The sequence below is a fragment of the Seriola aureovittata genome, chromosome 16 (genome assembly GCF_021018895.1).
Source record: "Seriola aureovittata isolate HTS-2021-v1 ecotype China chromosome 16, ASM2101889v1, whole genome shotgun sequence".
Classification (NCBI taxonomy): domain Eukaryota; kingdom Metazoa; phylum Chordata; class Actinopteri; order Carangiformes; family Carangidae; genus Seriola; species Seriola aureovittata.
In genome coordinates this window covers 21,476,999-21,489,245 of record NC_079379.1, presented here as the reverse complement: position 1 = coordinate 21,489,245, position 12,247 = coordinate 21,476,999, and the positions used below count along the sequence as shown (strand labels likewise).

At 41.9% G+C, this 12,247-nt stretch overlaps 1 protein-coding gene across 1 annotated transcript in view; it reads left to right on the top strand.

Moving 5' to 3' along the window:
* LOC130183840 (hippocalcin-like protein 1) overlaps window positions 1-12,247 on the top strand; it is a 40,190-nt gene that overhangs the window by 21,249 nt on the left and 6,694 nt on the right. Inside the window, exons 2-3 of the mRNA XM_056399567.1 lie at window positions 8,594-8,762; window positions 10,570-10,851. Coding sequence (XP_056255542.1) covers window positions 8,667-8,762; window positions 10,570-10,851 — 378 coding nt within the window. The 5' untranslated portion in view covers window positions 8,594-8,666. The remainder of the gene's footprint in view (window positions 1-8,593; window positions 8,763-10,569; window positions 10,852-12,247) is intronic.

Here is a 12,247-nt window from a genome sequence, read left to right as displayed (position 1 = left end):
AAATGAAATAGGAAGATTTTTGCATCGCACTACGCTGGTGCTATAAGGTGTGTGTGCATCCATGTGTGAATACGCTCCCTCTTTGACAAAGAGTTATTATCGGAATTTGGACATGCTCTGAAAACTCTGTGAGTGCAGCAGGCTGGGAGAGAGAGAGAAAGAGAGAGAGAGAGAGCTCCACACTGAGGACCAGGCCTCATTCTTATTTTTAACCACTCCATTAACGTCTTTTCCTTCAGCAACTCCTCACTGTCTATTTTTTTCTCACTGTCTCTGAAGATGGAAACACGTGAATTTTGAGACTTGAATTGATTTGCATTGATCAGCAGCCTCTCGCAGACTAACAGTGGCAGTAAGGGCACTAAGTGGAGCAAGTGGGGTAGAAAGGTGGAAGACCAGGGTTGATGGGAAAAGGACCACAGCTTTACAGAGCATTTTAGCAGCTGATTATTTTGCTTTTTCATCCTGCATCTTTACTGTTTTGGTTGACTCTCATCAGCATTGTTTTTTTATGACAAAGCAAGCAAATGTTTCCAGCAAAAGGCTCTGCTAGACCAACTTTACACTGCCTGCCCAGCAACAAGAGACAGAAAAAGTTAGCAACTAGCTGGTGATCATAGTGTAGCAGCATTTAGCATTTGGCAGCTTAAGATCCAGATATTTTTTTCAGGTGTTGGTGGAGAACAAAATAGAGCTAAAACCATGTAGAACCCAACTCCACAATGTTTATATTGCCCCATCTGGTCAAAATAAGTTAATCGAGGTTTAGTCCACTGTTAATACCTTGACAGGTTATCGAATGGAAGAAACCACTTTTCGGCGATAAGATCTGCTTTGTGTTCAAATGAGAGGCCATGGTCAAAGTCCACTCCAAGATGGAGCAGAGCTTTGAGGCCTGTGATGATTATGTCAGATTTGTCACAGCTTCGTTTGAGAAAGTTAGCTTTAGAGCTGAAACAAGTAGTTAATTAATTGTGTAGTTGATCAACAATAATTGACTGGGACTGTGGCGGTGAAGAAACTTCCCCTGCGATGATTCAGGATGACTCAACAGCGCCCGAGGCTCAGCTGCAGAGAGCAGGAGGCTTCAGCACCTGATCATCTAATCATTGTTTTTTACCTGTTTCCTACATATGTAAACTCTGTTAGTTGTTAGTGTGTTCTTGTTGCTAAATCTTGAAATTGAAAAGTCGCATTTCACTTGTCTATAGTGATATTACAGTATTGCGGTTATTGCGACAGCCATAGTTGACTGGACTGGTCCAGGAACTTGTGATGGACATTTTTCACTGTGTTCACTGTTGACTTTTTATTGCCCTTATGATTAATTGATTAATCAAGAATCATCGGCAGATTAATGGATTATGAAATAATTGCTTTAGTTGGCTTGCATCCATGATTTAATTGTATTGATCCAGTGGGCCAGGATGGAGGAGACCATGCCAGTGGATGATATTACTGATGATGAACAGGACAGGACCAAACAATAAGCTCGAAAAAGATCGCTGGTCTCCAGGCAACACTCAGCTTGACAGTATCCGAGCTATCTGCTGGTCCCTGAATGGACATGCACAGAAAGTTTTTCAGAAACATCATGTCTCAGAACTTAAGTACCACATTTACCACATCACCATGTTTTCACATCACACAATACACATCACACAGCATCTGCAACATGAGCACTTAAAGCCATCACCGTCATAAGTGACAAGGAAGAGGAAGAAATAAGAACTGCACATTGTAAATGAGTACAGTCTGAGAGAGAGAGAGAGAAGCAGACAATGCAGGGCTATCACTTCTCTCCAGCGTGCGACAGAGAAGTGATAGGTCATCAGAATGGGATTTCCAGGAGAAGAAAAGTGAATTGCTGGGCAGAAATTATGGGAAATTGCAAGGAAGATAAAAACATGAAGAGCAGGGGAGGAGGGGGGAGAAAGAAAAGAAATATGGATGAACGGTATAAGCCGCCTGGCGTCTCAGGTGGCCTCTCAAATTGCTGCGCTTTGAGAAGACACAACGGGAGACTGAAAGCACTCGAGTGAAGAAGAAAAAAAAAATCAATGATGCCTGTCAGTTTTTTTGATCTGCCATTTTTTTTTCACATGGCACCAGCTCCATGTGCTTTATTCTAGTGCCGCATACCACTTCAACACCCCCCCTCCCTCCACCGTGGTCTATCTTCCTTCTCTCCAGGCTTCTCTCTTTCCTTTTTTCTCCATCTCTCCATCCCTCCTCCTCCCTAATGACCGAGCTGTTGGCAGGCAATATGAAGGCGGCATTTTCTCGTCTTATAAGCACATTAAACAGACGAGAGGAAAAAGTCTGTTAAACTGGACGTTGGAATTATCTTTTCTCCTCTAACGCTCTCTCACTTCCTCCTGCCTCGTTTCCCATTTCCCTCCCTCCATCTCAATCTGTCCTCCACCGCTTTCTGTCTCTTTCACTTTATTACAAGTAAAGTTGGGCTGATGAGCTTTAACAGGCCCTTTATTAAAAACCTGATATTGGCCAGCAAGTGTCATCGGCCTCTTTGATGATGGCGGTACCTCCCTGACCACAGCAAGTCAATATGCTTTTAATATTTTTTTTCATTTCACATGGCTGCAGGGAGAAGTCATTCCAGCCTGGTGTGAGAGGCTTTTACTCAACAGTCTGTAAAATCTGCAGTGAAACCAGCTTCAATCCTCCTTAAGGAGAAGCTAAAGCAACTCCAGGAATTAAATTACTTTTAGTGTCCACTGATGTGCTGTAAGGTGCTTCTGAAGGGTTTCTGGGCAATAAAATGGCCTCATAAAAAAATCCAATTCCAATGTTGGCACAGAATATCAACTACTGGCAGCCTGAATGACAAAATCACAATCAGGCTTCGAGGGGTTTATCTTAAAGTTTGCACCATGTAGATTCTTAGCTCTTACTTACTATCATTACATCCAGACCCAGACATCTGTTTACTGAGAGATAAAGTCTGGCTACCTAGAGTTTAACAAAACACACTCACTCACTTGCTTTGTGCATATTTCTTGTGTTGATTTTACTATGGCTGTATTTTAGTGTTTTTTTTAATCCATTTTTTTATTCATTATGATGTTTCCACTTCTCTGTGACCAGATTTTATTTTGAAAAGAGCTGTATCAACATCGTAAAAGGCACAACATAAAGTTCCTCTTCAGGCATGTTTTTAAACTATGCAAAAATTCTCTGGGCCTGGAAGCACATCTACTCTTAATTCCTCATCAAGAAATCTGGATCGGGCCTTGTGCGCCGCCCACCGCTGCTGCTTGCGCTCGGTTGACAGTTGAAAGAGCAGAGAGTATCAAGATGGTTAGAGCGGTCAGTCAGACCCAGACTCAGATGAGGAGTCTGTTCTGACCAAAATCAGCGACTACAAGATGTATCACAAAGATTAGCATAGTCATTTGTTTATTTTGTTAGCTTGTAACTGGTATTTGCTGACACAGTGTTTGTGGCTGTGCTAATGCAAACTCTCGCTCTCTGTACTGGCAAGGTTTCAGGTTCATGTTCGCCCCACTCCTCTCTGCAAGACTCTGCAGGTTGATGGGATTGGTTCCTCATGTTATTTGATGTATGAAACCCTGGCTGTCTGAATCTGTTTTCACTGCAGTTCCAAGGTGGAAATACAGAGTCACGGTGTTGACTGATTATTTTGCTCATGATATGTCGTGTATTATATAAAATACACCATATAGATGTGTTAACAAGATAAAAAAAAAACATCTTTAAGTTGCCAGAAGACAGATTTTCTCCTCTTTTGGTCGACCTGCAACAAGCTAACAGCACTGTATATCCATTTGATACAGATGAAATCGATATCAACCCACAATCAATCACACAATCCACTAAGAGCAACAAAGTGTTATTTCAATTAGAAAACTGTATTGTTATTAATGAATTTCAAATCGCAACCCCTAACACTACTAAAGCCCAACACTGCCCCCTGGCATCATCTCTCTTTGGATCAAGGACATTCAGGCACAACTTTGAAACAGGACCTGGGTTTTTAAAGGACTGTTTGTGATTCATCTCTCAGAAAAATGCTCTCTTACAGTTGTTCTATGGCTCAAATGGGATGATAATACATAAGAGGTACAAACTGGGGCTAGTAGATACTCAGAAAGATATTCTCTAGGCCTCGCCCTCCCGAAAGACTTTCAACCACCTAATAACATAATTTTCCGCTGGAAGCACCTCTTGTCCTTGGATCTGATTTTCTCTCACCTTAGCTCCCGCTCCTCTCTGTGGTGTTACATCATTTGTCTGCATGTCTTTGTCTCTCTCCTCTCTGTCTTTCTCTCCTCCTCTGCTCCTCTGTGCAAGGATCATCAGCCCAGAGGTTGGTGACCCGCTTAGTAGCTCTGGAACAGATGTTCATGGGGCAGAGTCTGTGTGTGTGTGTGTGTGTGTGTGTGTGTGTGTGTGTGTGTGTGTGTGTGTGTGTGTGTGTGTGTGTGTGTGTGTGTGTGTGTGTGTGCGTGCGTGCGCGCACGTCGACTTACGATGGGGCTGGACAACAACAACTAACAAGCACTGGGCACTTAGACTGTGGAGATGGATTAGTGTTTTATGGCTCAGGAGGATGGAGGGATGAACGATAAAGGGATAGTTTGAAGGGATTGGAAGCAGGGTTTGGGTTTTTGGGGGCCGCAAGGGATTAAAACAACTGTGGCTGGTGAGAACAGTAGCATTTTTACGATGCTGTGATTCTCAGACCAACAGGGAGGCATGCAGTGAGCTTTCACAGGTCAAAGCTGCGTTGGAGGAAGAAAAAGAAAAAACATAGGGAGAAGGGAGGGGGAGAGTGGTGACTACAGTGAAAAGATGAATAGGATTTTGTTGAGCGTCTGTAGAGACCACTGGCAGCCTGTCTGTCACTTTCTGTCAGTCCGTCTCTAAGGGCTTTGTTGAACCTGTAGAGAGGATGCAACGTCTCCTCTGGCAGCCATGTTGGATTTCTGTAGCCCATAGCAGCCAGCTGTGAAGACACTGAACAGACATGGATATAACAGCTATTTTCATTGTATGTTCTGGTCAGTTCTGCATCTAGTTTGTAAAACTAACTAGCAAGATATTTCATGTTGTTATGTAGCTGTATACTGAGGTTGCAGTAGCATTGGCTGTTCATATTACTTTTGGCTAATTTGGCTAGCTTGCTAGGGGTAGGAAAAAAAACGTGTTTCAGCCACTTTAAAAAAAAAAAAAAAAAAAAAAGGGTATGCTTTAATTTAGATATTTTCACCACTTTATCTTGCCGTCAAACAGCCCTTTCTTTTCGAACTACATTTCCTCAACACCTGAACTACCGTATTCATCTGCACAAGCGCACTTACACATAGCTCTTTTGACTCAAACAGCTGATCTGCGATCTTAAGTGCGCTTGTGCGTAGTAATACGGTAGTTCATCGACTGAGAAAATGTAGAAAGACGCCTGAGAACTTGTACTGTCATAATCTGGATTGGAAAAGAAATTCATTCTTGACATTGGAAATGTAGCTTTCAAACACATCACATGGTTATCATCAGTGGATGGCATTTGGTCAGTTGTCATGTAGCTGAATCTGTTGACATGTAAACTAGCTAGTACTTTTTTGTGTCAATTACATAATATGACCTCAGAGAAAACATTAAGCCTATTTGATAGAGATTGTTTTTGTATTTAACAACTGAAAAAGGCGGCTAACAAGTAAAATCAGCGATGATGCGTTAGGTGTCACTGCAATAGTTTTGTGATGTTTTTTTATATGTGGTCCCAATGAGGGGATTCATTTTCACTTCCTCTGCATTAGTTTCTGCCTTTTAGGATAAAACGTCGTCTTCCAGCAGTAATTCAAAGCACATTTAACTAATAAAGCACAGTGTCTAGAAATGTTTCTCAGTCTGATTGCTTTAATGTGCTCTTATCATCATACATGTGTCAGTAGTCCCATTCATACAGTGTACTTTGTTTGTGGTTGAAATACTTTTCTTTTTATTCACTTACTTTGTTCACTTTTGCTTCAAGCCAATTAAGGTGAAGGCTGCTCTGTTCTCTGTGTCTGTGTGTCATCAGGAAGCATTAGCTGCTGTAATTAAAGCATCTTTATCTCCCCAATTAAATCTCGTCTCCTCTTCCATGTTCTCCTTAGACCAACCCCCCCCCCCCCCCCCCCCCCCCCCCCCCCCCCCCCCCACCACCACCACCACCACACCACCACCACCACCACCACCACCACCACCACAACCCACACACTGACACACACGGAGCGGTACAGCCTGTTTGTTTTGCGGCTGTGTTCTCCACCTGACAATTGGACAGCGTTGGCGGCTATTATTAATTTCTGAAAGGTACTGAAAAGTGTGTGCATGAGCGCGTGTCTGATGGGTGTGTTTTCCAAACGCTCATCTGAGGCGCAGCGGTGCACTCAGTCCATTCTCAGCCTGCTCAACTGAAACACACAAATTACTTCTTTATAGTGAGACTTTCTGATTTTACATATATGTGGCTTTCAGCACAGCAGACGCCACTCAATTACTGTCTGTCTTTGTCTTTAGATTGTGTATATGGCTTAAGATTGACCCACTAAGCTGGATGGCTTAGAGGTATTTGAATTGAAAAAATAGAGAAACAACTGATGGCTATATTAAGAGGAAACCTTATGACTAATAGGTCTAATTTTCAAAATGTCACAAAAAAGCACGCATCTGTCATAAAATTATTGCAGTAAATGTAATGGGATGTGTACTGTTATTTTAACAGGACAGAAATGTTATGATAGGAAATGACATTTTATTGTGTTTTGGGGGAAATTTTAGACTTTGAATGGTGGAAATGCAGTCTAGCGAATTATACCTTGGATACAAGCTGTTTTTTTTTCCAGGTGGCAAAGGGCCATTGTATTGTTTCCTAATCCTCGGTGTGTGCAGCATTCACCAGTCCCCAAACAGAAAGGAGGAAATCATAATTGATGGCTACACTTCTCCCTTCAGTAGCTTGGGAATAGGCTGCAAGCATTACTGTCAGTGTACAAGCATTCGCTCTAATGACTTCAGGATGAGGAGCTTAATTTTATTAGCTGAGTAAAGAGACCACTGGGCGTATGGGTTTTGACCGTGTGTGTACGTGAAGCTCTCACCAGGCAGCGATAAACACCTGCACCCACGCCGTCCACCTCATATGCATCACACACACACACACACACACACACTTTGACTTCAAGTTAATATAAACACAAACCCGCCTGTGCTTGTTCTCACTTTCCCTCACACACACACACACACACACACACACTTTCACACAAAAAGTTGCGTAATTACCCAGCATGACTGAGGAGAGATTGGAGGTCAGGAGGGTCAGACAAGTCTCACCGGTGGTGTTCCAGCCGCAGTGATACAGTAATTTAAATCACCATTCACAGACACCAGAAGTAAACACTTTGATGGTTGTACACGGGATAATTAGCCGTCTAGTACAAGGTAGCAAAGTTAACAAGCACAAATTCCTCTTTTTTACTCACAGCTGGTGCAGTACATATTAACAGTGTCATATCAGCATATATTAGTAATAGTGTACAGCAGTATGAATCGTATGAATTGTTTGGACGGGCTAACTCTTTCCCTCTGTTCCCAGTCTTTATGCTAAGCTAAGCTAACAGGGTGCTGGCTGTAGCCTCGTATTCATCATCATATGCGAGTCTTATCGATCTTCTCATTTAATTCTCTGCCAGAAAGTAAATAAAGCAACTTTTCCTTTAAAAATAGCGTCTTATATTACAATTTGATAATTAAATAATTAAAAATAGATTAATGACATCACTATTGATGAGTAAATTAATGGAATTTCAAGGTTAAAAAAAAAGTGGTTTCCTAGTAACTGTTTCAGTATATAGTTGCATCACTGAAATCGTGTTTCGTCAGGCAGTTTGAGCCGAGATGAAGATTAGGAGATCTGGACACACACACACACACACGCACACACACACACACACACACACCACACACACACACACACACACACACACACACACACACACACACACTCATGCCACACTGCTGATATGACACACAAACACACAGCTGGCCAGATAAACCCCATGAATGTGATCAGTGGGCTAGCGTTTGACGTAACAGGGGTGCATTCGAGATTATTTAATGTTTTGCAAATGTAACGCAGCAGTTTAGAAACGCGCTGAGTTGCATAACATCTCGTGTCAAGGGGACTGGGCCACAATGCTGTGACAGGGCTCACTTTGATTTCATTAAAAAAGAGGCAGAAAGTCATTGAGTGAGCGGACAAAGTCATGCCGTCAATTTGTCCATTTCTTGTAAGGAATAGTTTTATGTTACTTTTCCATTGTTTACTTGATGATTTAACTCCCACGAACTCAGTTCTGTCTATAGATAGAACTGTAGCTGAGAGTCACCTGTGTCTATTCTTGATATTTCCTACTGTCTAATTCTTCATATCTGTTGCTGTGTGGCTCCAGTGACGTGCTGGTGTTTGCTGACCAATCTGTTTTCTGTTCCAGAGTTCCTCCTCCTCCTCCTCCTCTCTCTGCTTAATTGTTGCTGACCTCCTGTTTTCGTTATCTCTGACTGACAGGTGTGAAAAGCGGCCTGGCTAGAGCTATAGCTGCTGTTGTTGTCAAGGAAACTGAGAGCCCTGTCCCGTTACCATGGGGAAACAGAACAGCAAGCTGCGGCCTGAGATGCTGCAGGACCTACGAGAGAATACCGAGTTCTCCGACCATGAGCTGCAGGAGTGGTATAAGGTACGTAAACACACACTCTTTGAGTGGCACCAAAATGTAGAAATGGTTCTACTACTGCTGCTACAAAATAAAATAAAAAACTAGTTAATTATTTACATTTGATGCTGCACTAGTTGTGGGCCGTAAAAACAAAACAATGAGCTAAAACAGGCTAACAAGCTCCTTGGAGCTGAGGGCACACAGTTGGGTGATAGTTGGGTTTGTCACTAGGACATGGACATTTAATCCATTGTAAGTATAAAAATATTGATTACTGACACTTTCTGAAATGAAGTTATTTCAACACCTCAATTACATCAGACCTCTGAAAACACAGTTAGTTATTAACGTCTGACTCAGCTCTGGTTTGAATACTTCTGTCATTGTGTCAGTGTGTATCAATCAGTTCTATCAGGTAACGGTGATCGTTCACAGGCCAAGAAACTAAATTTATTGAGATTTTTAGTGGATAATGTCTGTGTTTAAAGTCAAATGTGTACTACTGTTGTTACAGATTTACACCTGTCAGAATTAATTTAACACTTCAGTCATGGGTGAGCTACAAAAATCTTTAGTCAACACTTTTGTCAACACAGATCAACACTTAGTAACAACTGAAAACTCCGTCATAGCATAACGCAAGTACAAAACAACATTGTAAACTGTGATAAGTCATTTACAACTGTCTGAGAAATAAGCATAGCACAGTGACCCTAGATAAAAATAAATCTGTCAGAGCCGTCCTTCCTCAGTAAAGTCACGTTTTATCAGCAATTAGTGATAGCGACAGCTGCCTTCAATATGACATTTGTCTCCGTTCAAGGCAGAGCACCACCCAGTCCGTTAATCCACTCGGGGGGACCGGATTAGATCTTGGCGTGATGAAGTGCCACAGTGGACTGACCGAATGAATTATCTCGTCTTGTTTTCGTGGGTGTGTGTTTGTGTAATGGCTATATGGCTTTATGCATGGATTAGACCTACGGAACAGCTGTGCGAGCCGTCCTGAATAAGAGCTGTACATGTTTACACCGTCACCTGCCTGAACTGTGACTTAAGCCCCCTTGACCCCGGGTCCCCTCACACTGACAATGGTCACAATGGTGTTTGCTCTCAGTGGATTAACAGCTCCTGGATGGTGGAGATGTATGGCATGCTCCACATGGATGTTAAGGTGCCCGAGGTCTTGGAGAATAAATCCAGCTTGTCTTTTTTTGGGATTTATTGGCAATAAGTCTGAGCTTCGAGTCAGAAAGCCACACTAACAGTAGTGAAATGTCAAAAACACTGAGAATTAATTTTCTATTAGAGCCATGTTGCCTCTCCACCTTCACCCATGAGAATATTTAAAATGATGATCAAAAAGTAATTCCAGTCTTAAAATCAGGACAATGACTTTGTCACCTCGCTGCCTCTATCTTAACGGCCTTTGTAAAAATAAAAAAAAGTGGTACATTGCTGCCGAACAAAGACCATGACTGACATGACTTTTACCTCCCTTTTTTTCTCAGGCACAATGCTGCTTTATCAAATGTGTCTCCTTCAAAAGAAGATAGAACTGCTTTCAACTATCCAAGACTAAGCTCCTTTTGAAAAAGCACTGCTTCAGTCTGTTCAGAATGGATCATTACATGAATGAAACATTTACCGGTCAAAGTTTTGTTACAGAAATTTGATTCCTGATTGAAAATGCTTTATCTGTCAGTTATAATAGGAGTGTCTGCTGATGTAAAAATTGTCTTGTATTGTCCCGGAGACTGAAAGAGAGCATTAAAGGAATTACTGTCACCCTTGTCTTGCCTCATATCATCTCTTCTCTTTTCCTCAGGGTTTCTTGAAGGACTGCCCCAGTGGAACCCTGAATGTGGAGGAGTTCAAGAAGATTTACGCCAATTTCTTCCCCTATGGTGACGCCTCCAAGTTCGCCGAGCACGTCTTCCGAACCTTTGACACCAACGGTGACGGGACGATAGACTTCCGGGAGTTCATCATCGCTTTGAGCGTGACGTCACGGGGCAAGCTGGAGCAGAAGCTGAAATGGGCCTTCAGCATGTACGACCTGGACGGAAATGGGTACATCAGCCGCGAGGAGATGCTGGAGATTGTACAGGTGAGCAAGGGACACTGGGTAATGTTGTGTGGTTGTGGGCAAAGGATGAGTCATTTGGACTATGAACAGGATGTAGGGTATTTTTAAATATTTTTGAAAAGACTGTGCTTCTGTTTGGCTCAGAGACAACGTGTGGACCGAACTTTCTGACAGTCCACCCAAGAGTATGTAACAGAAAAAATTCACTCAAAACCATAAATATTAGATTCATAGTGGGGCTAAAATCATTGGATCCACAAAGTCATCAGGATGCCTCCTCTTGGGACAATTAATGTCTGAACAAAATGTCATAGAAATTCATTCAATAGTTGTTGAGATACTTTAGTTTGAACCAACTGACTGTCCGCACTGCTGTTGTGGTTAAAAATGGTCAAAATGGAAGAAAGAAGAGGATGAAATGTCTTTAGCATGTGTCAAGCATAAAAAAAACTAGATCCCAAATTTCCCATAATTCAACTAGTTCCATCTTTATGCGAAGTTTGGAACATAGACTTCCCGTTACAGATATTTAGTTTCCATTCAAAGCTGCGATAACCTCTTTAACATCATCTGGGTTATATTCTTTGGGGACATTGGGGGCCTCCTTCAGAGCCACAGGGGGATGTTTTCATATGCTGAGTCATACTCAGAACTTAACTTGACCTTTATGTGTTGAGTTCATCTTTAAAGACAGATTTGATTTCCTGAGAGATAAAAGGCACAAATCACAAACAGAAGGATCCCAAATATTAGTCACATAGGGGTTTTGAGCACAACTGGAAATACCAAAATAATGGTATGAGTCTCTTAGTCACCAAATCTAAGTTTTCATAAGAAGATTTGTTGCAGTTTAAAGTACAGAACTGGCCTCACCAGGAGATTAAATGTTTAATGTTAATGTTTTTTTTAACTTCAGTATTTACATTATACATTCAAAATACCCAGAAGCCCACTAATGTACATGTTATTTGAACTATCCACTCATATATCCTCTGCATGGACAGAAATAGACAGTTCTTACTTCAATTATGCAAGTTAATACATTCGTTCCAGTATGTATGGGGAGGCTCGAGTACCAACATGCAAAGACACTAATCGGCATATTTAATGTGTTGATTGCAATATTGGCACAGGCAACAGTTTCTATGAAGACTGTTAAGCACACTGTTACATTTGTGCAGCATGTAATCCTTTCATTGTTGAAGAGAAGAAGTCGAGAGACTCATATACTGGATATTGGATCTCGCTGTGTGCTCTCTCTGGGCTTGTTTTTATATCCTGGTGGGGGACTGTAGCCTGAATACACGCCAATCCTATGGGGACATGTGTCACTGTGGGGACAAAAATTGAAGTCCCCCCGGGTAGAGACTGCTTGAGGGTTAAGGTGAGGGATGGGCACTCAGTTGTGATGGTTGAG